Consider the following 25,183-nt stretch of genomic DNA (forward strand, 5'->3'; position numbering starts at 1 on the left):
GTTTCTCATTGGCTGATTGTGTCACGTGTATTAGGAGGAGACGCGGAAGTACTCGCTATGGCCGACGCCTCCACAAGCTGAACGTCGTCCCGAAAGGTAAGTTTTATTACACTTAAATAAAAGTAACTCTCAGTTTGTTATTGCATACTCTACATTCAAATATGAAGTTTAAAGTTGAATAATATGTTAGAGTTTTAAGTCATTTTGGTGTCGTATGAGCGCCAACGTTCCATTTGCTTTGAAGATGTCGTTAGGAATGATATGGCTCCGATTTTGCGAGGTTACCGTTACAGGTGTGTATTTCATAAATTGTATAATTTATATCGTTTATTAATAGTGTTTGTCTTAAGCAAGTTTTATTCTAATAATACTGTATTTGATTAATGAAATTAAGCAAAACCTCATCGACAGTTACAACTTCCTGGTGAGTGACCTTCAAAATAAAAGATTAAGGGATAGGCCTGTTGGTCTCAATAATTCGTTTCAGAACAATCACACACGTTCACCACACACAAACGAGAAATATTTCAAGCCCTTTTTGTTTCAAAATTTGGTGTTTTGGTCGGACAGACGCAAAGTGAGCATTAAACAATAGTGGAATTGTTTAGGTGATCAACAAAAGCCATTTTGGACGTTTGCTTAAGTCATGTTTATTTGTATAGCCCTTAATCACAAAGAGTCTCAAAGGGCTCTACAGACCACAGATTATTGCAAAGTAAATTTGCTTACGCAAATTAAAATAAGAAGTCCTCAGGATGGTTTTCATCCATTGAAGTGTGTGATCCCTTCATCATCTTTTAGATATGATCCAAACTGGCTAATCATTTTTATTGTATATCGATGATTTGTATGTAGAAACCAAATCCTGCGGTTAAATAAAATCACTGTTCCCCTTAAAAAAATCAGAAGTTTCCAAAACAATACATGCTAAACAGCAGATTTAATTTTCTCCCCAACTCCGTCTTCTAAGAATATTGCCAACTTGCAGTACCCTCAGAAAAGGGACAGTGTGTAATAATTCACCACGAGATGTTAGTGTAGCTTAGAATGGAGCTAAAACGTGTGCATTTGAAAACGATGCACGATGGAAGTAGACCCCACTTATAATTTCACTTTTCAACAACATTTCTCCCACAATATGATATTGACAACAAATTATCTTATGTGCCCGCAAATGCAACATTTACACACATTTGTTTGGCGACTGTCTGCCGTTAGTCAACATTATAAAAAGTGTTGGTCCGCTATTTGTTTGTGTGTCAGCATAACGAAGATTCCGAAATATTTTTGGCTAAACTCCCTCCAAAAATGTGTTCCCCTTTCTTTGTTCAGTTCAGAGTATCATGTAACAAATTTGAATTTGTTTTTATATTGGTCCAAAGCCCTGCCGGAATGCTCGAGCATGCATGAAGATGATATCCATGGAAACTAAGCTTGTTTACATAAAGAAATTTATAGAAGGCACATGAATCACTAACCCCCTAAGGAATATGGCCTTAACCAATCGACGATCGGGACTGTTAGCAAAAATAAGAAGTCAATTAAAGTAAGGAAATCTTCTAGCGCATGGAAATCCTCTGAAATTGAAGTTTGCAAATCTTTTTTATTTTTAATTCCCTTTTCTCCTCGCCTCCCCCTTTGCATCCACCCGCTGCTCCACTCAACCAACTCAAGTCAAATGACATCAAAGGTTTATTTCTAATGTCATTTCATCATAGAGAAGTATGCGAAAGGTAGGATGGTGTGCAACCTTTTGAGACTCTTTGAGATTAAGGGTTATACAAATAACATGACACATGCTGTGTTTAAAACCTTAAAGCTGCAATTCTGACTTTAAGACATGAGATGGCAGCAGATTAACACATGATTTGCACCCTTAAATAAATTTTAGGCCTGTTTAAAGCAGATAGGCACAGATAAGAGCTGTGAAAAATAAAACATAAGGTCTCTTTGAACTCAGTTGTGAATTGTTAACACATACTTAATATAGAAAATATTTAACTTTTAAAGACACCTCAAACAATGCACCCAACCTTTAAATATAATTAGTACTTACTACTATATACTATTTTGTACAATAAGTTTCAATCCCAATACACCAATGTCACTTTACAACCGCTACTTCAAATTCTGATTAATGTCACATCCTGGGGGTCTATAATGAACATGATAATACTCTGTTTTTTAGGCAGCAATAGATGATAAACCAGTGGATCACATTCTCATTGTTTTCCACGATCCTATATGAAGTTAAAAACAATTGTCTTACTTGTTCAAGTGGTCCTCTAAAAGCAGTAGCATCCATTTTTAGCGTTAAATATTCACAGGGCTTCTTCGGATCTATAGTCTTGTCCAGAAAGTGGCGATTGACCGACAAGTTGCACGTGCCAGTCGGGCTTGAATAGCTTTTCTAAGCCTCTCGGAAATTGCTGGTTTGTCGGTCATGTGCAGGACCAGTGAGGAAGTGCAAACTGTCCACTGAGTGTCTGTGTGCTCTTTGAAATTGTGCAACACAGAGGAAGCGAGAGCGCCGAACTGAATTTGCTCGGACTCTCTCATTTTCACCTCAACTCGCAGAACAAACTCATTCATTGCATCGATCGGCGATGTGACTGTTGCCATGTATTGGTTGACTGGATCATTTTTTTTGCTGTATCATCACGCTAAATTAAAGGTAGTTTCGGGGCCTGATGAGAATAATGAAAATTATAGAAGTGGGTGAAATAAGAAACAAGGTTATGCTCTGTGATATTTGAGCAATACATAAATAGGAATGCGAAATGGAAGAGTGGAAAAAATACAAGCTGCTTGAGAAGAAACTTTTGCATCCCTCACTCTGGGTAAGACCTGAATTTTCATTTATGACAAATAAGAAATCAGCCAATTCAGGACTGACCCAGAAAATGAGAATACTGTATTGTGATATAATTTTCAGTAATACAATTCTAAAAGTCATACATTCTGGCTTCATTACAAATTAACTGAAATATTGCAAGCATTTTTATTATTGTGTTTCGACTGATTATGGCTTACAGCCTTTTAGTATAATTTTTCCATGATATTCTATTATTTTGAGATGGAAGTGGTCACCTTTACCTTATATTAATATTTACATTTTTGCTGTAATCAGCAATATTTAGACTTATCTATATTTATATTTTGATTGATGTAAAATGAATATTTTTTTTTTAGAAATTATGATAAAGATAAATGTGACTTGAAGACATTTCTCACTTACCTTTTTATGTTGGCATTAATTACAAAAGTTTTTGTGTGTGTTTTTTGCTACTTTTTTTAAATTTTAGTTGTTTTTGTGTATGTGTTTGTCTTGCTGTCGGTCACCCCTCTCGAGGGGATATATGACCAGGGTAGATAGATAGATAGATCGATAGATTAATTAAAAAGATATTAAATTATTCACATTTTATATGTATTGTTTGTATTCTTTGCCAAAGTGTGGTTTGTTTTTTGTTTTTTTGTTTTTGCCTTACAACTTAATTGACATGTTATGCCCTTCACAGAAGCATGGAATTACTCTACACATGGACGGATACAACTGTTTCATCCACCAGATATGGATTTTATGGCATTTTTGCCATGGGGGCGGAAAATATACTGTAAATATTGGGGAGAAATCAACCCACTTCAATAAAATATTTTAGGAGTGCTGTGTAGCATAAAACCTGGCTGCTCCGTAATGAGTACATGTATAGTACATGTATTTTTTTACAATATAAAATTCACATAATATGGGTGGTTAGGAAGCAGATAAACTTTGATAACCAAGGGAATAGTGTATTGTTTTTTTCCTCTTATTGGTTAACTTAGGATAATGAGCTTTTCCTGTCAATGTGTCATTTCTGTCAACTCAGCTCTTGCATCTTGTTTTTGTTATCTAGTCCCAAACCATGAATATCGTGGGTCAGCTGGCGGAGACGGTGTACGTGACAGTGAAGGAGCTGTATTGCGGTTTAAACCCGGCAACTCTTACTGGGGGTATCGACGTGATTGTGGTGCGACAGCCCGATGGCTCCTTCCAGTGTTCCCCATTCCACGTCCGCTTCGGCAAACTGGGTGTGCTTCGCTCTAAGGAAAAAGTTGTAAGTTCAGTATTTTACAGCAGCGTTTTTTTATTAATTTGCAGTGCCACAAAAGTGTGCAATGAGATCTTGTTTGGTGTGCTGCAGAACACTACTGCATACAATTTTGGGGACACCAAATTAAACAGTAGGTTTGGTGTCTGGTTCCAGGTGCACTGCAAAAGGTACGGTTAAAAAAAGGGTCAGAAACCAAAAATGTTGAAAGAGCCATAAAAAAAATATGGTGTAAGATTATTTAGTATTTTGTAAGGGAAAATATGACAGTTTGTAAGACTTCAAAAATCAACAAAATGTTAGGAGCTGCAAGAAAAGAACCCTAATATAAGCCATTTTTAAAGGGACCGTGTGTACTATTTAGTGCCTCCCAATGGTACAAAAAAAAACATTATTTATTAAAAAAACAAAACATTGATTTTAATAGTAGGCAAAAACACAAGAACAATACCAATGTCAAGTTCATATAAAAGATGAATAAATAAATGGTCGAGAAATTTTATTTTATATAGTGCAGTCCCTACCTAGAAGTCTGCGCCATGTTTGTTTGGCATATTGCTACTACACTGTGCTCTGCGGCACTGGTTTTCGTACCCATTAGACAGTACAGTGCTATCTAGTGGTCAAATATTACACTGTGGGGATTTAATTCAATATATAAAAGGGATTCAAACATAAAAAAAATAGACATTTAATATTATAAACGGTCTTACAGCCTTGAATGTTATTTTAAAAATGTTTTTGTTTTGGGCGAGGGCTGTGGACCAACAGGCTGTACTTGCCTAAGACACACCACAGAAAATGGTGCCCCTACAACCAAGTGGTTAAGGGATCCAACCAACCTACCAACTTGTTGTCCTGGAGAGGAATGGGTGCCACCAGGCTGTACTTGCAGAAGACTCACCACAGGAATCAGTGCTCCTACGACTCTAGTGCTTAAGGGACCTTACAAACCAACCAACCACAGGAAATGGGGCCCCTACAACACTAGTGGGATCTTACCGAAAGAACTTGTTGGCCTGGAGAGGGATAAATTAAGTTTTAAAAATATATATTTCTTCTCTTTATTTTAGGTTTCCAAGCACTTATAAAAAAAAATCTCCAGGGAGCTGCTAGGGTGGCGCTAAAGAGCCACAGGCTGCTGACCTCTAGTTACAGAAATGTAGTCAAACATCAAGTAAAAAACATCTTTCAAAGTAAAATATTTAGTAAAACAAGAAGTGGGAAATAGTTAAATCATCAACATTAAAAAGGTGTATTATTAATTTTTTAAGGACGTTAAGAATGACTTGTTTTCTTTCTGTTCATTTTCATTTATCTCAATGTTTTAAAAAAATATACATTTTATTTGCATGTTTGTATTTTACTAGAAACAAAACAATACTAATTGCAAAAAAAGAGGAACATGCTACCTATTTTAATAGTATTTTGTTTATGTGTTACTAGGAAAAAGAAATTAATATTTTTTATTTTGACAATTTGATTTAATTAATTATTCCAATCAAAAGTATTTTTAGTACACCAAGTATACTATTTCCCCCAAAACCTCACCAATTACAGTCCAAATGAAAAATGAGGCCTATTTTAACTATTCCTTTTGGGTTTTACTCGGAAAAACAAGTAAATCTATGGTAATTAAGAAAATTACCTGATAAAAAGATCTAAATTACTGTATATGCTCAGCCGGTAGTTTAGGTAACTCATTTTGTTGGCGGATAACACTTAAGTTATAAATGCTCATACAAGGTAATATTTTTCTTATTCTAAAAGTTTCCAAATATGTCGTTTAAAACATTTGTACTTGTTAATATATTGAAAGTATTTTTTTCATTTTACAAGAAAAGTCCAAATAAATGAAACTAGAAAAACAGGAATAAATACATTGTAGCCTGGTTTGAAATTTTAAACGTTTAAAATATTAAGCTATATTGTTTTCCTTGGGTAATGTACCTCTATATTTTTTCAAAGAAGAAAGTGAGGCATCGCTTAAAAGTTTTTTTTTTTTTTTTTTTACAGAATTATTCACTTTTCTACCTTTCCTTTTTATATTCAGGTGGATATTGAGATCAACGGAGAATCCGTGGACTTGCACATGAAGCTAGGAGACAACGGGGAAGCTTTTTTCGTCGAACCACATGAAAACTTCGAGGTAAGACAATCAAACAAGGTTGAATTCGGTATAATTTACGGGCTCGTCGTTTTCCCAGTCCGAAGTCCCAGCACACCTCTGCACTTCACCAATTCCCATGGACAGTCCCGAAGACGGCGAAGATAAAAATGACGCGTCCTCGGTTTCTGGTTCCGGTACGCGCAGGACGAGGCGACGCCGTAAACGCCCGCGTTCCGATAATCTTCAAAGAGACGGAGAGAACTCCTCTTCAGATGAGAGAGAATCTGACACAGAGTGGGATATAGGTCACTGCGGACAAGAGAGTCCTAAAAAGGATAAACACAACACACCTTTGAAAAACAGGTGAGTTAATTCAACCTGTTTTCCTACAATGGGTTTTCTGATTGGCAATTCATTCTTATCATTATTGAGACTTCTTATCACTGCATCAAGAGTGGGTTCAAATGGAAAATCAAATTTCAACCCAGTAATGGACTTGAGGTGTCCGACCCTTATCCTTTGACGGCTTCATACAGGAAAAAAAGGAAGGGTATAAGAGCGACTTTGATTTAAAACACACTTCTATTCTATAGCTTATGAATGACCTATATTTCATGTTGACAATATCTGTGTGTTATTTGCTATTGCTACATACGTTGCAGCCTGGTCATCCTGAAAGGGGAATGACCTCATGTGCGATCCCTTCTCAAGGTTTCTTTATTTTCCTCATGTTGAGCTTTTTGAGTTTTTCCTTGCCCTAATGGAGGTTTTCGATCAGGGGGTGGTGTCATCATAGTCTAATAGTCTGTTGTCTGTGCAGCCCTTTGAGACTCCTTGTGATAAAGGGCGTCACGAATTAACATGACTATTTGACTGTAATTTACCAAGGACACCAAAAGCCTTTATTATGTTTTTCATTTCTTTTTCTTCCATCTTTCCCTTTCCTTGTTTTCCCTTCTCCAATTTTCTTCCCCTTCCCCTTCACCAATTGTGTTGCTTGACTTCTTCTGGTTTAGTTTTTGAAATAGTTGTGTCACATGGAAAACAAATTTGAATCCTGTTCTGGACTAGATATGTTAAACCTGTTCTGAGGGTTTCATAAGGAAGAATATGAAGCGACATTTATTTTTTTGACTGTAATTTACCAAGTAGACCAAAATTCCTTATTATTTTTTTCAATTTTTTTTCTTTGTCTTTTTCCCCTTCCTCTTCCCTTTCCCCCTTCTCCTTCTTTCCTATTTTTTTCTTCTCCTTTACTGTTCCTGTGTTTTTCTTTCCCCCTCCCCTTCTAATTTCCTGTCTTTTTATTTCCTTTTCCCTCTTCTTCTTTTTTCTGTCTTTCCCCCCTTTTACCTGCCATTCCTAAATTCCCCTCTTTCATTCTTTGTCTCTTTTTCTCCTGTCTTGTCATAATCTAACGGACATCTATATGCCCTCTATAAGGTTAGTTTAGAATTTCACAAACATGATTCAATTATTTTTAAATCGGAAATAGTTGCGTACTCTCATCACATCTTGTTTAAAAGCAAGCCTTCCTTTGTGCTTCGAAATGCCCATTTTAGCCCTGCGTTTCATAATAGCAATCTTGTTAACATGACAATAACATAGTAACAACACAGTAATAAGTTATTTCAGATATGCCAATAACACTGTCAGCCCTTAATAACAAAGGAGTAGCTCTCAGCTTCAAAATGATAAGTGATCCCTGCGGTTAACAGATCTTTGTGTGTGTCCTAAAGTAAGTCGGTGTACTTCTCGCTGTCGGAGGAGCCAATCGAGGAAGAGCTGGGAGTCAAAGAGTCCCATCGACACTCTGATGGAGACCAGTCGCCTGTAGAAAAGTGAGAAAAAAACAATTTCTTATTGTTTGATGCTAACCTGCAGCAAAACTTCTTTGCTTGTCCTATCAGTGTTTTTGACAGCCGTCCGTCATCTCCCAAGAGCGACTCTGAACTAGTGGTTAAAAACCACGAGTCCTGCGGAATACAGATGCAGTGGAACTGGGGAGGGTTTCCTACGGTATGGCACACTTGAGGTCCCACGCTTCGAGAATACAGTCTTTAACATAGTTTCCTTTATTCAGCCACGCCAATCGGACAGATCATCAGCAGAATTTCAGCAGTCTGACTCCTCTCATTTTCGGACCATTCAGAGGCAAGACTCCTTTGACATGGGCCTGGAGCCTGCGAACAACAGAATGAGAAAGGTTACTGTGGTCAGACCTCAACCCAGGACTCAATCCCTGGACTTGAGTAACTACGCCTCACAAACCACGCCCCTGATTTTTGAGGAACATCTTCCTTTTACCAGTTCAACCCAAAGTGATCTGGCAACAGAGGCAGATCATAGCGAAGTCTTTGCCCCAGAAGATACAATTAATATTGGCAATAATGATGCAGCTCATAACCAAAATGAAAACAATCAGTCTGAATACACTGTGATAGAAACAAGCCTAGTTTGCGCAGAGTCCTCCGAACAAAGAGTCAGGAAAGACGACATACACGTAGATATGGCGCAACAGGAGGCCGACAGTCTTGCCATGGCCGACGATGTGAAACCTGAAGGCAATGGCGTGGACAGGGCAGCTGAAGAGGAGCTTGAAAACGCAGATGACGTATCAAACAAACAGGAGCACCAAGATAAAAAGAAAGGTGAGCGTCACAATGAAATACCACATTTTCACAACCATAGGGCGCACTGTGATAACGCCCTTAACATTTCTGTACAATTCACCTAAAATCCCAATCCAAGATGCACCCAAAGTAAATGTAATGCTGTTTTTGAACTGTTACTGTAAAATACAGACTGTTTTGGTCTCCTTTGGAAGATAACACACAGAGGTTTTGTCACAAACTAAAATAATCACTGCTAGTGCTACTAAAATTGATTAATCTGAGTTGGAACACACCAAAAGAGGTTTTTATTCTGGCCGGAATTTATTTATGTAATTAAATAATGCCTGCAAAATACTGTAGCATGGGCATTTTAGCTGGAAAGCAGGTGTGACGATAGCTTGAAGAACTAAACACTGTGTTTTACACATTTTTCTAAGGGTGGTAGATGGAAAGCAGTGTCCCTTCTTGCTGGATCCTTCTCTCTACGCATGCTTGCACTATCACGTTTTGATGCAGGGAATAATCCGACTGGGATCAAAACTCATATTTTTAGAACCAAGACGAATAAATAGTTGACGTACCTAGTGCCAAATAATCCCAAATGCATGCTGTTTGCAAGAAATAAGATCAGGGGCTAGAACAAGTGACGTCATTACGCAAATAGACGTTCTTACAAGATGTAGGTGTATGCAGCTGCAAGAAGCATGGACTTACACTATATATGGATGGATACAACTGACATTTCTGCCATTGGGGGAGGAAATAGAATTTAAAAAGTCCTGTAGAAATCGACACATGAGGCTTTTTAGAATGTGTAAGCCCTTGTTTGTGCGTGTCATTCGACAAGTCCCACACTGCTTTGCAGCCTTGAAACTTACTTGCTATCGTCTACACTTAACACGGGTTGTTATGGAACGGATTAACTGCGGAAATCAAGTGTAGACTTTACCCGTACTTTCTGGACCATAAGTATCTCCAGAGTATAAGTCGCCCCTGCCAAAAAATGCATAATTAAGAAGGAAAAACACACTCGGAGTATAAGTCACATTTTTTCAGGAAATTTATTTGATAAAATTCAACACCAAAAACATACATGTCATCTTAAAAGAAGCGTTTATTGATAGAAATAAAATAGCAAACCCGGTATAAAGACGTTACACGCGCCCATATCTTAGACATGCTCATCAGTAACGAGGTAATATATTAACCCTTTATTGTACAAGTATCATACAGCCTGTTTGAATTTTTTCGTTATTTTGGATATGAAGGAGTAGGAAATCATGTTATAACACATCACAATTTTTCTATATCTGGCAATATCTACCTTGAATATGTGTTAAAACAATGTAATGTAAAAACAGAACAAAAAATTGACTCTGATTTTTCAGGATTTTAATGAAGTTTAGACATGAACACATTGTAAGACAATGTAAATTGGAATAATGAACTGTTTCAATACATACAAAATAAGTTTTAAGTCTTGCTTTGTCATAGAGTGTGTGTGTGTGAATATAATGAACTGTTTCAATACATACAAAATAAGTTTTAAGTCTTGCTTTGTCATAGTGTGTGTGTGTGTGTGTGTGTGTGTGTGTGTGTGTGAATGGGTAAGTGTGAAACACATTGTAAAGCGCTTCGGGAAGTCTTCATTGACTTGAAAAGCGCTATATAAATGCAGACCATTTACCATTTGTCAAGATATTGTCAACTATTTTTCACCATGACTATGCGTTTTAAGGGGCCTGGGTCGTAGTTGGTGAAACAAATCCTGGAGACAAAGATTCACATAATACATGACCCACCGGTAACCTAATTCATTGCCCCTTTAACAATCAAAACTGATACATTTATGTTCAAATAATTAAAATATTTTTAAATTGGTTACAGATAACAAAAAATGCTTTAAAAATTGCAATACTTATTATGCCCTGTATGTGTCATTCCTTGCCTGTGATTAGACCGTTGCCACACGTGGATGCCTGTGAGATACTATTGTGGGAAGTTGCGGTCACGTTTTGTGTGTTTTGGAGAACTACATTTATTCATTTTTTTTTTTTAAATCCGTTACGGTCATTTAAATGGTGCTTGTAAAACAGGGCCGCCGGTGCCCCCACGGTAATGAGATTGTTAAGAGCTATTCAGAAAACACTAGCATGAAGAACATGCTAACCAAAGTATCAGCTTCACCCTAAATCACGAAATCTGATGAAATCCTTGGTGTCACTTTCACTGGTAAACAACTACTCTGCAGGATAAGCCGCTTATTTCTTATGGTTCAACAGGGCAAAATTAAAATGATCAACACAGGTCTAGAGCGCCCTCTTGTGGTTTTAGTGTGAAAATAACGTGAAGTTTTATACAGTACAGGAAATAAACAAATTGATACTCAAATGATATTTTAATGTATTAATAATTTCACATATACAGTAAGCCTTACCGGAGTATAAGTCGCACCCCCAGCCAAACTTTGAAAACTACCCAAAATAAGATATCAAGTTTGATTGTTTCTTGTAGGTTCACGTAATCATCATCTGGGACAATCGGGCATTTACTTGGACGACTTGACTTCGCTTGACCCAGAGGTGGCAGCACTCTACTTCCCCAAGAGGTAAAGTACTACATACCAATGGCATAAAAAATATTTTACCCTTCTCGATTAATATTTTTGCCTATTTATCCAACCTTTTCATATTATCTGGTAATTTTAAGTGCACAGCAATACTAATTACCGTATTTTCCGCACTATAAGGCGCACCTAAAAGTCTTAATTTTTTTCAAAAGCTGACCATGCGCCTTATAATACAGTGCATCTTATTTATGGATCAACATTAAATCACAAGGTCTCGCAACTTACGCAACAGCCGCCGACTTGATTTTCCCCCGAACGTGGAGTCGTCCGCGGTGAATGGTGGGATTTATATACCGGCGTTTCATTGGCTAACCAATGTTTCAATCATCATTTGAATCGATCACTATTGGCTGAAGTTATTCGGAGCCTCGGATTGGCTAGAGCGCCAAAACAAACCCTGCAATTGGCCGAAAAAGATGTATCAATCATCCGTTGAATCGATCGCTATTGGCTGAAGTTATTCAGAGCCTCGGATTGGCTAGAGGGCCAAAACAAACCCTGCAATTGGCCGAAAAAGATGTGTCAATCATCCGTTAAATCGATCGCTATTGGCTGAAGTTATTCGGAGCCTCGGATACGCTAGAGGGCCAAAACAAACCCTGCAATTGGCAGAGTTTAGCAATGGCGTTGCAAGCTTAGCAAGCTTGCTAAAGTACACCATAAAGAAACATGTTTTATTAGTCTGTATTTGCAAATAATTTACTCTCCTGGATTTACTTTGCTCACGGTTGTAAGAAGACCATGATTGCGTATCATTATTGAACGTCAAGACTTTAACCTTCCGAATGATATTTGAAATGATGCATTTGAGTGACATCGTACGAACACCACATCCGCACGTGTCTACGACACGTATTTGCTTCTTTGCAAGCTTTGGGAATGTTAAGGGGGTAATCAGTTTGACTGAATCATCTGACTGTTTTGTCGACGTTCCCATTGTAGCGCCTTATAATCCGGTGCGCCTTACCTATGGAAGATATAGGACCAAAAACTATTTTTTGGGGGTGCGCCCTATAACCCGGTGCGCCCTATAGTGCGGAAAATACGGTATTAAATTTGATTTTGATGGGATTGATTAATTTACACACGGCTACAGATGTAAAAAAAAAAATAATAATTAAATAAAAACAACATTTTTCTTCTCCCTGCTGTCCTTCAGTCACAATATTTTTTTTGTATTGTCTTTGTATTATTATTATTATTAGTAGTAGTATTATCTACTGGTCATTTTTGCTTTAAGAAGTACAACAAGGTTGGTTTACTGTTTAAACTACCAGTGAATGGATTAAAAAATATATTCTCTTAATTTAGGGAAGCTGACTATTAGAATATAATTGTTTTATTGTCATTGATATCAACGTTGTGCAACAAGATTAGCCATGGCACTCCATGGTGAAACATGTAATAAAGACTTTAAAGAGAGAACTGATTCAAAACAATCAGAAGAATTGGCAATGCTTAGAAAAACTGGCCTAAGTAACTGGCATTGTAACAATAGTTAAGCAGCAGCAAAAATAATAAAAAATAAATCACAAGGTATATATTCACAGTTTGGTGCAAGAGATTTTTTCAGTTTTACCAGCAACAAAGGTTTTGTGTGTTTGTTTAGTGTGGTGATGACCCTGGGGAAGAAGCTGTCTCCGAGCCTGTTTAACTTAATGACTGGTTTAAAAAATCTACTTTTTTATGATGCTTTTCGGTTTCTTGAGAGGAGGATTACATTATAACTCTGTGCTCAAAAAGCTTTTAGACGCAAAAAATTTTTTTTTACCCAAATATATGGACGAAATTTTATTTCTTTTCGCAATGTTTTACTTGCCTTTTTAGTACTTTCTTCTGCTAGCTGCTATAGTTTGCCAATTACATTAGTTCTGACAACAAAGGGACACTGGGGACAAGTCAGGAACCAAAACAACTTTTTTTTTCATGCGAAGTACTTTATTTACCATGTATCCATCTAGTCTAGACTATTATATAAATCCCGATTCGCACATTAGCGTGTGTGTACTCGTATGTGACTCATAGGCTCTGAAACAGCTGAACCGATTTGACGTGGAAATTGACACAGTAATACTTTAGGCCTCTGGGAGTGTCTTTAGCTAGGTTTCTTGTCAAGCCACCCAAATACCGTAAATTCCGGACTGTAGAGTGCACCTGATTATAAGCCGCAACCACCACATTTTAAGAGGAAAACCGATTTTGTACTTACACAAGCCGCACCTGTATATAAGGCGCATACACCCACATCAAAACATGTAAAACAATCACAAATTTAGCCCAAACCCACATTACAAAAATAAACAGGTGCAATTACATATTCTACATGGTTACACATATTTACAAAGAAAGACGGTACACCGAGAGAGTTTTCAAAGCTTTAATTATAATATTATAACTTTCATCCCAAACCGTGCCTGTGAAGGGTAGCAAAACGCTACTAGCAACACGCTCGCAACACAGTAAACTGGTCTGTTAAAAAAACATACTGTACATGTAGAAATCACGGTAAATCGTCCTTATCTTCCTCCTTATAACTGACGTCATCAAAGTCGTCTTCCCCAGTATGGGAAAGAGACTATGTCATATAGACGTCGTCCCACGCTCCCTTATTCAAAAACACGCTAGCAACACGCTCGCAAAGTGAAGTTTACGTGCAGTAGCTGTTTCCTTCTTTATCGACTGCTCGTTTGCTTTTAGCTTGAAAGCTACGTAATGTGCCTTTCTTTTTGCAATTTGCATGATGAGGGTATGTCTACGCTAATTCATTTTGTGCACAAGCTAAGAAGTTGCAGTCCTTCTCGACGCCTATATTCCACCGGTTTAAATCTTACCTTTTGTACTTGAGCGCTGCTGGAGGCCGTTAGAAAAATTACATAAATTGGCCGCATCACTGAATATGCCGCAGGGTTGAAGGTTTGGGGAAAACAGTAACGGCTTATAGTCCGGAATTTACGGTAGATACTAGCAAAATTGATATCTGCTTTATGTGTACAAGCGGCTCTGGAGCATTATCTGGTCATACTGTTCTTGGGAACTCCCTGGGGTTTTACAACAAACCACAGCCCCAACAATCTCGCTCAAGTAGAATGCCCGGCATTGAATCAGCAATGCCGGGCCATTGTGCCTGTTCAATAGGTTTTCTTTATAGGTTTTCTTTATATTTTTACCAATTTCGGGTCGGTTGCCCACCCCTGCTTCAACTCACCGTTTTCATGTATAACTCAATAATAAGCATCCTTTGTATCTTAAATCATGTGCATGGTGTCTCCGCAGCGGAACAGGAAGTTGTTCCCCTTCCGTGCTAGAACAAAACTGCGGCTCGGCCAGTCAGTCGCCACAATCGATAGGTGCGCTGGACAGCGGTACCGAATATTTGTCGGATTCCGCCTCCTATGCCGCCGAAGTTAGCATGTCCCTCTGTGGCCTCGTGGGCGATACCAGCCAAATCACAAAAGGTAAGCGGCATAGTCGTGTCGACCTCACGTCGGAAGGACAGTGTCCAATTTGCTGTTGTGTGCGTCCAGAACGGTTCCTGGAACACTCTGTGTCATACCAGGACTTTGTCAACAATCCGGGAATCATCGATGATCCGAGTCTCGTGATATGTATTAATTCCAAGTAAGAACATAATGACATATCTTGCTTTAAGTACTTTTATTCAAGTTTTTGTTCTTCACAGCTATTACAACTGGGCAGTGGCGGCTCCAATGATCTTGTCGATGACAGCTTTCCAGAAGAATTTACCAAAGGTTTGGGTGACTTTTAATTTTTTTAAACAATATATATATCAACTCAAGTTGATATATATATATATACTGGACTGTCTCAGAAAATTAGAATATTGTGATCAAGTTCTTTATTTTCTGTAATGCAATTAAAAAAACAAAAATGTCATACATTCTGGATTCATTACACATCAACTGAACTATTTCAAGCCTTTTATTATTTGAATATTGCTGAATTTGGCTTACAGCTTAAGAAAACTCAAAAATCCTATCTCAAAATATTAGAATATCATGAAAAAGTATACAAGTAGGCTATTCAACTAATCACCTGAATCATCTAATTAACTCGAAACACCTTGCGAGGGTTTCCTGAGCCTTAAAAACACTCAGCTTGGTTCAGTAAACTAAATCACAAGTATGGGGAAGACTGCTGATCTGTCTGCTGTCCCGAGGACCATCATTGATACCCTCCATCAGGAGGGTAAGACACAAAAATAAATTTCTCAAAGAGCAGGCTGTTCACAGAGTGCAGTTTCAAAGCACATCCACAAAAAGTCTGTTGGAAGGGAAAAATGTGGCCGGAAACGCTGCACAACCAAGAGAGATGACCGCAGCCTTAACAAAATTGTGAAGAAGAGCCGCTTCCAGAATTTGGGGGAGCTTCAAAGACAGTGGGCTGAAGCTGGAGTCCAGGTATCAAAAGCCACAGTTCACAGACGTGTCCGGGAAATGGGCTACAATAGCCGTATTCCCATGGTCAAGCCACTTCTGAACTCAAGACAACGGAAGAAGCGTCTGACTTGGGCTATGGAGAAGAAGCACTGGACAGTTGCAGAGTGGTCCAAAGTCCTCTTTTCAGACGAAAGCAAGTTTTGCATTTAATTGGAAGTCAAGGCGCCAGAGTCTGGAGAAAGGCTGGAGAGGAGCAAAATCCAAGTTGCTTGAAATCCAGTGTGAAGTTCCCACAGTCAGCAATGGTTTGGGGAGCCATGTCAGCTGCTGGTGTTGGTCCACTGTGTTTCATCAAGTCCAGAGTAAATGCAACTGTGTACCAAGAGATTTTAGAGCACGACATGCTTCCATCTGCTGAAAAGCTCTATGGAGATGAGGATTTCATTTTCCAGCATGATCTGGCACCTGCCCACAGTGCCAAAACCATCAGTAACTGGTGCACTGACCATGGCATCTCTGTCCTTGATTGGCCTGCTAATTCCCCTGACCTGAACCCCATTGAGAATTTGTGGGGTATAGTTAAGAAGAAGATGAAAGACACCAGACCTACAAATGCAAATGAGCTGAAGGCCGCTATCGAAGCATCCTGGGCATCAATAACACCTCAGCAATGCCACAGGCTGATTGCCTCCATGCCACGCCGGATTGATGCAGTAATCCGTGCAAAAGGATTCCCAACCAAGTACTGAGTGCATCAATGGACATTTTCAAATGTTTGATTTAGTTTTGCTGTTATAAAATTATTTTTTTACTTGGTCTGAGGAAGTATTCTAATATTTTGAGATAGGATTTTTGAGTTTTTTTCAGCTGTAAGCCAAAATCAGCAATATTCAAATAATAAAAGGCTTGAAATAGTTCAGTTGATGTGTAATGAATCCAGAATGTATGACATTTTTGTTTTTTTAATTGCATTACAGAAAATAAAGAACTTTATCACAATATTCTAATTTTCTGAGACAGTCCAGTATATATATATATATATATATAGAGTGATTTTTCTTCACTGCAACAAGGGTTGCACCAGTAGTCTCATTACATAATTCCACTGTTATTTCTCAAATGATCGTTATTTAGATATTTAAAAAATCAATGATAATAAAGGGAAAATAAAATACTAAATACCTTGTACGCATTATTTTATAGATAAAATTGATAATAATCAAATGAGAAGTAAATCAATAAGAAAATAATGATAAAATATTAATAAAACATATTCTATGAGTGCTTTTTTAAGAATAAAATTAATGTAAAAAAAGTAATGATAAAGAATAACTATTTAAAAAGACAATAAAACCATGTAACTATAGATAATGTAGTGCCTATGAAATTAATATTTAAAGTAAGTTAAATAATAATGAATAGAATATTAAATAAAAAGACAAACATTTTTTTACAGATGATTTAATACATGATAAAATCAAAAAGTAAAAGGATAATGAAAAATAGTGGTTATAAAATGTGTTACAGTTTATCTGCTAGATGATAAAATTGATGAGAGTGATGAAAAATTAATTAAAAAATGAATGAAAGAGATTAATTAATAAATAATAAAACAATAAAAAAACAAAAGTGAAATAATCATGAAGAAAATTGATATAACAATACGTATTTTGTTACAGATAATTTAATAAACAATTATTATATTTAAAAAAAAAAACAATTCTTTATTTTGATCATAGATTATTTATTAATTAATCAAATTAATTTTATTTTTGCCCTCCCATCCCCGACTAATAGTATTGTTCTTTATTATTATTATTATTATTATTATGATTTAATAGAGTACAGTTCAGAGGCTCGTTAAGGACAAAATGCCCAAAAAGTCTGGACGCTGGTGGTTCTCCTGGAGAAGACGAGAGGTGGACAACAGCCAGGTTTAAATTTTTGTGTTTCAAATGTTTTTTTGATGCAAGTAGCACCACATTCACTGAACAATTTGTCTCTTTTGGGTAGCAACAGCAGTCCCTGAAGAAAGACAGTCAGGAACTCCAGCCGGGCGATTCTTTGTAGGGTTTGATTTAGAAAAAAAAATGTTTCTGGTGCTGTACCATGCATATGAATGAATTATTGTTGCATTTGTGTTTGATATTTCTCTCTCTCTCCAGAGTCACAATTAATCATGCCGATAGTGATTTACTGGCCGAGCTCGATCAGGAAGCCTCTCTGAGCATGTCAACAGCTCAGTGTCTCAATCAGATGTACCGTAAATCCCTCCGTCTCACCTCTGAGCAGATAGTAAGTAGACACACATCCCTTTTTTCACAATATTCACGACATTTGTTAACATAATTGGACACAACTACTATCCCCAGGAGAGCTTGAATCTGCGCGAGGGAGCCAACAAGGTGATATTCAGCGTGACCACTCAGTACCAGGGCACCTGTCGCTGTGAGGCCGCCATCTATTTGTGGAACTGGGACGATAGCATCATCATATCGGACATAGACGGCACCATCACGAAGTAAACACGTGTTTACAACATCAATGTGTTCTTAGGGGATAGCAAGATGAATTTGCCATGGCGGAAGATAGAAAAACCTACAGGAGTTAGCCAATGCCTTAGGAACACCTGTAAAAAAAACTTTAAAATTGCATGTACTTATTAAATATAGGGGTCACCAGCCTTTTTAAAGTGAGTTAATTTTTTGTTACTGATTAACGCGAAGGGCTACCAGTTTGAAATAAATTTTTCAAATAACATTAAGTTATTATAATGCAACATTCATTAGCTGCACCGCTTATCCCCATTAGGGGGTGCTGGAGCCCATCCCAGCTATCTTCAGGCAGTGGGCAGGGGACACCCTGAACTGGTTGCCAGCCAGTTGTAGGGCACATAAAGACAGACTACTTACTCGCTTATCCATACCTAGGGACAATTTGGACCGTCCAATTAACCTGACATGCATGTTTTGGGAATGTGGGAGGAAACCAGAGTGTCCGTAGGAAACCCACGCAAGCACGGGGAGAACATGAAAACTCCACACAGGAAGGTTCGATCTCACGACCTCAGAACTGTGCTGCACACTTGCTAACCACTGCACTTCCGTGCTGCATAATGTAACATAATGGTTGTAATTATTAGAAATGGGGTAAAATAGGCTCTGTCATCCACGAAAATGTCTGTCTTGTATAGGGGAGCTGAGTGATTCACAAAAATCAATTATGGGCCTATTTTAAAAACAATTATGGTAGAAATGATCATGTATTTAAAGATACTGATCATGTGAATGATTTCTTATGCAGGTTATACATCAAATTTCCCAGAACATTGCAATGACTCATCTCTTGTGAGCTGTTTTCAGAACCAGTCCACGGGCTACTAGGATGGTCTTTGGGGGCTATGTTGGCGACCTTTGAATTAAACAGTTAGTGACAAAATGGTAGTTAGTACTACTTATTAGTAATTTACATTTATATGATTAAATGCTATTTTAAATTAATATAGATGTAAACCAAAATGGCCATTTTATTTACCTTTGGCATGACAAGACTTGAGCCAGTACAGTGGAGTAGTGGGCGGAGGAGATCGAAATTTTACAACTTCAACTTTCAACAATATCCATGTCCTTAGAATAGTTTTTTGCTTTAATCACCTCTGTTTCCCTAATAAATATCCCGATTGTTGATTGGTTAAGGCCTTAACAATGGGTGTGCCGTCTTTGTCTCCCTTGACCGTTGCAAGATATGTTTCCATGGTTATCATGTTTAGCCTTTCCTTTTAACACCTTGGGACCCATAGCTTAACAAATAAAAGTTTGTCTCATGAGATTCATAACTTAACAAAGAGAGAGAAAGGGATTATTGGTGGGAGTTCAGGCAAAGGCATGTCAGTCAAGTCAATTCATGTTTATTTGTGACGCCCATAATCACAAGGAGTCTCAACGGGCTGCACAGACCACAGATTATTGCAAACTGCAGACTATTATTACTCAATCCCCTGATCTAAAACCAGGAGTGTGAAAAATGCATATAGTCGTGATGTAAACCAATAGCAGACTAGCATCTTAGACGTAACTTATACTCTCGTATGCATGAACAGGGCAAAATTTGATTTTTAAAACTGTTTTTGGGCACGTCAAATATTTTGTTGTGGGGGGAATGCCGCAACGATGGTCTGCAAAAATATTGTAACATGAAAAGTTCTTAACCATGGGATGCCGCAAACCGAGGGTTTACTGTAGTTAGTATTAGTGTGGCAACTCAAATGCGAAAACATTTTTTTCTTTTGTCAGGTCCGATGCCCTGGGCCACATCCTCCCTCAGTTTGGCAAGGACTGGACACACAAAGACATTGCCAAACTCTACCACAAAATTCACCAGTAGGTCAACTATGATAAGCAAAATCCAATTTTCTTTTAACCCCTGTTCTGTTGTTGCAGAAACGGCTACAAGTTCCTGTATTGCTCTGCGAGGGCCATAGGCATGGCAGCCATCACCAAGAACTACCTGCAGTGGGTCAACGACAAAGGGACGGTCCTTCCAAAAGGACCGGTTCTGCTGGCGCCAAGCAGCCTCTTTTCTGCGTTACACAGGTTGAAACATCATTTTTTCTGAATGTTATAAGAGAAGGAGGGCATTTCAAAGAGCGATAGTTCATCTGTCGCTCATTACACAGGGAAGTGATCGAGAAGACCCCAGAGGTGTTCAAAATTGCCTGCTTAAGTGACATTAGGGACTTGTTCAACCCCAGGAGACAGCCTTTCTACGCTGCTTTTGGGAACCGAACCAACGTACGTACGCTTTCATATTTTATTCTCTTATCGTCCGAGGGTTAATGGCCACAGTTAATGCATTTAGAGAACAAAATGTCTATTTTACAACAATCTCAGGCTACACAATCAGTCAAATTTACATCCCACATGTGCTTGCTTTTTTTCCTAATCTACCACCTAAAAATAATTTTGGGTTACTCTATCATTCATTCTACCAAGAGTTACCTCCCCTGTGTATTTTATATATCGACTTTAGTGGTTTAAAAATTCTTATTTCATTTAAAATAAATTTTAATTATTCAGATAAGATGCAAAAGCATACACATGACTTGGGGTTTAGAACTTTGTAATTTTCTTTTTGCAACTCTTGGCGTCTTTTGAAGAAGCTGGCATGGTTGGTCACCATCTTACTACTACGGAAGCCCAAATGGCTTTTTTCCATTGTTTCCCTCTCTAGCAACTCAATTTAGCCACTTGGCTGCAGGCCATGGCTATCATGCTTGAGAAAATATAAGGACTCTATTAAAATTGAATGTATAGGTTGGGAAATTCCACATATTTCCTTGGCAAGGTCATTAATTACTATTCATTAAATTATCAATACAATTATATGTAAGTATACTTCATTATTTTGATTATTCAATGATCCACATCCAAACTTAGTTGTACATATGTGGATGATTCTGACTATTTTAAGTGCACAACTGGAGAATAGTTATGCTATCAAGACCATAACTCAATGACTTTTGGTTGTACCAGCAGGACGCCTTTGCTTACACCAAAGTGGGAGTGCCCAACACCAGAATATTCACCGTCAATCCCAAAGGAGAGCTGATCCAAGAGCTGACCAAAGGAAACAAGTCCTCGTAAGTATGGATTATTTCCTAGGGATGCATGGCAACTGTTTTTACATATCAGTAACCAATATTTAATCCTCCGTCTGATAACTGATTCCGTTTTTACTGCACACACATGAAATCCAATTCTTTTTATGTGTGTCTTTGTTTTTTTGACACTATAGCTTCTCTAAGCATGTCTCCAAAAAGTGAGTTGGAGAGTATAAGCCTGGCTTTCTCGATATAACAATCGATCACAACTTACTTTGTCAGTAACAACTATAATCACTAAGACAGTGTTTTTCAACCAGTGTGCTGGGGCACACTAGTGTGCAGTGAGACCTCGTCTAGTGTGCCGCTGGAATTTGCCCAATTTTATCTTTCCAAAAAAATCAGGCCATTATTCAGTATTTTATCTTACTGTAATAGTCCATATCAGTAGCTGGCAGTAGATTTGTATATACTTTTTATAGCATAGCATAGCCTATCTTTCGATTATGAAAATTTATCTTAAAAGACAGTAGACAAAGGTCTAAAATTATTAAATGCAGAGTTATATTCATGGCCTCAAGGTGTCTAAAGACGCTGATAACCTTGTAAGAGCAAAAAATGTGCAGTTTTTTAGCTAGCTATCTGGCTACTTTTTTAGCTTTGTAGCTAGCTATCTGCGTACATTTTCAGCTATTTAGCAAGCTATCAACCTAGCTTTTTACAGTTTTCGTATGCTATCGAGCTAACATTTTATCTATTTTTACTGTTTTGGCAAGCGATCTAGCTCCAAATAGTTTTTTTACCCGAGTATGAACTTTACATTAGAATATTATTATTTATGTCTATCATATTTGGATTCTATGTAAACCAAGTTACAAATTTAGTTTTTCCATATTTTGCTTAACATATTTCTGTTCCTCCAAAAATTATTTCTATAGCTGATGTTAAGATTGCACTGTAAAAAATAAAAACATAAATAAAGCACATCATACTTTTTTATTTTAAGTATTATTTTCCTCTTTATATACTAATTATCTGCTTACTAGGTAGTAAAGTGAAATGTTTGACATGACTTCATTTTCAAACATTTTCGACGGACGGTGTGCTGGGGAACTTATGAATAAAAGTCTACCTTGGTTCAAAAAAGGGTTGAAAAACACTGCACTGATTATAATTACAGAAAGTGCATATAATTATGGGTGTGTTTGTCACTTGTAAACCTTATACAAGAGCTCCAATACTGAATGGCTCACATGCCTTGACTAATATTATAATATAGTATAATATCACTCATTCTTATCAAGCGGCTTTATCTTAACTATACACATTAGGAGCTCTAATAATTTTTTTTTTAAAAAAATGCACACAATTACGGCTGTAGAGGTGGTTCATAGCGGCCTGTGAAGCATATTTATGGCAGCTATGCTTTTCTAAAGGAGCACTCAACATTTACACTCTGAAAAGTAACACATTATGTCGCGATTAAGACACTCTTTTGCGGACTTGGTCTGGCAACTGTAAATCCTAATGAACGCGCTGACGATATTAAATAAATCTGTGTTTGTAAGAACAAAATATATTCCAACAACAGAACAAAACCTAATGTTCTTGCTAAAGTTAATAAGCCCGTACAATCATAACATCCTTAACCATGCAACTGATTACGGCTAGCTCTCCAGTGTTATGAAGAGGTAGAGAGGCGACACAAGCAAGTTGTGTTACTGCCAGTGTCTGAAATAACGCCTGCCCGGACGCCTGCATCTTTTACGTCGGGCGTACAACTTACACAACGTCTCTGCCCAGGTGGCCGACAACTTTTTCAAGAAAAAAAAAAAAATTCGTTTTTATTTTTTAAATCTTTGTTCGGTTTGTAAATTTCGGAATTTTGTTTCGTTTGGCAATTTGCATCCTCGGCAGCCAATCAGAAGCCTGCCGAAGCACTCTCCCGAGCGTTATAAGGTTGTGCATTTGCATATTATTTTCCAAAGTAGACGCACAGAGAACACAAGAAAAATGGATGAATGGTTAGAAATCAAGCCAAAATCTCAGCCCCAGAACAAAGATTGAAAAGAAGCTAACAAAATTTATGACGCCACAAAACGTAAATGTACATTCAAAGCATCGTGGAAAGAGGAGTTCACGTGGCTTGTAGCAGACGACTCAACGCAAACATTGCATGAAAGAAGATGAGTCAATATAGGTACATACTGATGTCATCTACATGCAATGAATGTTATAAATAGATTTATAAAAACTTAAATTTAAGGTGTTGTTCTGTTATATATTCTGATTATCAATCCTTAATACTTTGCAACAATGTTTTTTTTTTTTTTTTTGCGATGAGTCGTCTTATTGTGTTTCAAGTTGTGAAAAATGGGGCAGGCGACTTTTCAGAGTTGTCTGCCCTGGTGTCCGGTAACTCTTTGTCATGAGATTTAGACACTGGTTACTACTTTTGTTTAAAAACGAATAATCATGGTCAAGCTAGCTGATGCCTTTAGCTCACATTTTGAGGACGTAGAGCAGTGCTACTATTTATACAGAAAATTAAAATGGCTATCTATGGTCGAGCTCTCCAGTGCGTCACGCACATTATGACAAGGTTAATATGAGATACGACCAAGTTGTGCCACTAAAATCAAAATATGAATAGGAACATAAATGCTTAGAATCTATCTAAGGAGTTATGTCGTCTGTTACAATATTATAATGTGGCGTCAAGTGACTCGTTATGTTTTTTTCCTCTATCAGGCCGATAAGCACTATATCTTATTTTACTGTTATCAGTTTAATAATATTGTGCATCCCTAGATTTTTCCCCAGCGTCCGACACTGATAAGTGTTCCCGTCCGGCACAGGTACACCTACCTGGGCGAGTTGGTGGATCATTTCTTCCCCGAGCTCGACAGGCGAGGCTCTTGTGCCTTCTCTTGTCCAGAGTTCAGCAGCGTCACCTACTGGAGAGATACGCTGCCGGAAGTGGACCTGGACACATTTCTGTAGACTTTAACCTCTGCTTAAAGTTTATAAACGTGGTCTGCCTTTTGCATTTTGTCCCAGCATGCTTTCTAACAGTCTTGGATTGACTTCAATATAATGAGGGAGCGTTATTACACTACAAAGACTGACCTTCAAATGCAACACAGCCTGCAATCAAGACGACGTCAATCGATAGTTTGCACTATTAGTAAGTCATACACTGCCTTTTTTCATGGCCTTGACATTCCTTTCAATTTTTGTGGTAACAGGGTCACAAATATCAACTCAAAGCATTGGCCGAAGCATGTGTTGTTACTGTAGAACTGCATGCATGGGTGTCTTTTGCATATAGTTATTTCATGTTTTTGATTTTTTGAGATTTCTTTTTTTCTGACTCTTGAGATTTTTTTTCTTATTGAGTGTGAGAATTGACTTTTCTCCCGTGTAGATAATGCACGGCTGATTATCTACGCCGGAAATTATTTATGATTTTAAAACTGACTGTAATAGCGATAAAAGGCACATTTCACGTCTTCCTTTGATTTTTAGAAATGTGATTAAGGGAGATGCTAAGCTTCACGCTGGTGGAACAAGAAGGAAGCTTAACTACAATGCTTTTTATGATTGTTAAATGAGATTTATTTATTTTTTATGACTTTTCATGCTAGAGAAATGGAATTTAAAGGGGCCGGTTCACTGTGTTTTTTACAAACATATGCACGTATGGATGCGATTGAAATAAATCTTCTTTTAATGACAA

At 37.6% G+C, this 25,183-nt stretch overlaps 1 protein-coding gene across 3 annotated transcripts; it reads left to right on the forward strand.

Moving 5' to 3' along the window:
• LOC148363831 (phosphatidate phosphatase LPIN3) lies at positions 1-25,183 on the forward strand. 3 transcript variants are annotated; one of them, XM_088337899.1, is made up of 20 exons: positions 1-96; positions 3,900-4,100; positions 6,148-6,243; positions 6,302-6,567; positions 7,944-8,045; positions 8,115-8,223; positions 8,288-8,855; positions 11,334-11,427; positions 14,722-14,903; positions 14,973-15,066; positions 15,128-15,197; positions 17,687-17,779; positions 17,859-17,911; positions 18,011-18,140; positions 18,218-18,366; positions 20,138-20,224; positions 20,285-20,437; positions 20,521-20,635; positions 21,380-21,483; positions 24,303-25,183. In XM_088337899.1, the coding sequence occupies exons 2-20, from the start codon at positions 3,909-3,911 to the stop codon at positions 24,445-24,447; spliced, it is 2,802 nt and encodes a 933-aa protein (XP_088194025.1). In that variant the 5' UTR covers positions 1-96; positions 3,900-3,908; the 3' UTR covers positions 24,448-25,183. The 3 variants fall into 3 exon arrangements, with proteins under 3 accessions (XP_088194025.1, XP_088194024.1, XP_088194023.1); XM_088337898.1 differs by lacking the exon at positions 1-96 and adding an exon at positions 2,582-2,840 and having other exon boundaries at positions 17,865-17,911; XM_088337897.1 differs by lacking the exon at positions 1-96 and adding an exon at positions 2,583-2,840.

This window comes from Urocampus carinirostris, chromosome 6, assembly GCF_059441175.1.
Source record: "Urocampus carinirostris isolate Australia breed hairy pipefish chromosome 6, RoL_Ucar_1.0, whole genome shotgun sequence".
Lineage (NCBI taxonomy): Eukaryota > Metazoa > Chordata > Actinopteri > Syngnathiformes > Syngnathidae > Urocampus > Urocampus carinirostris.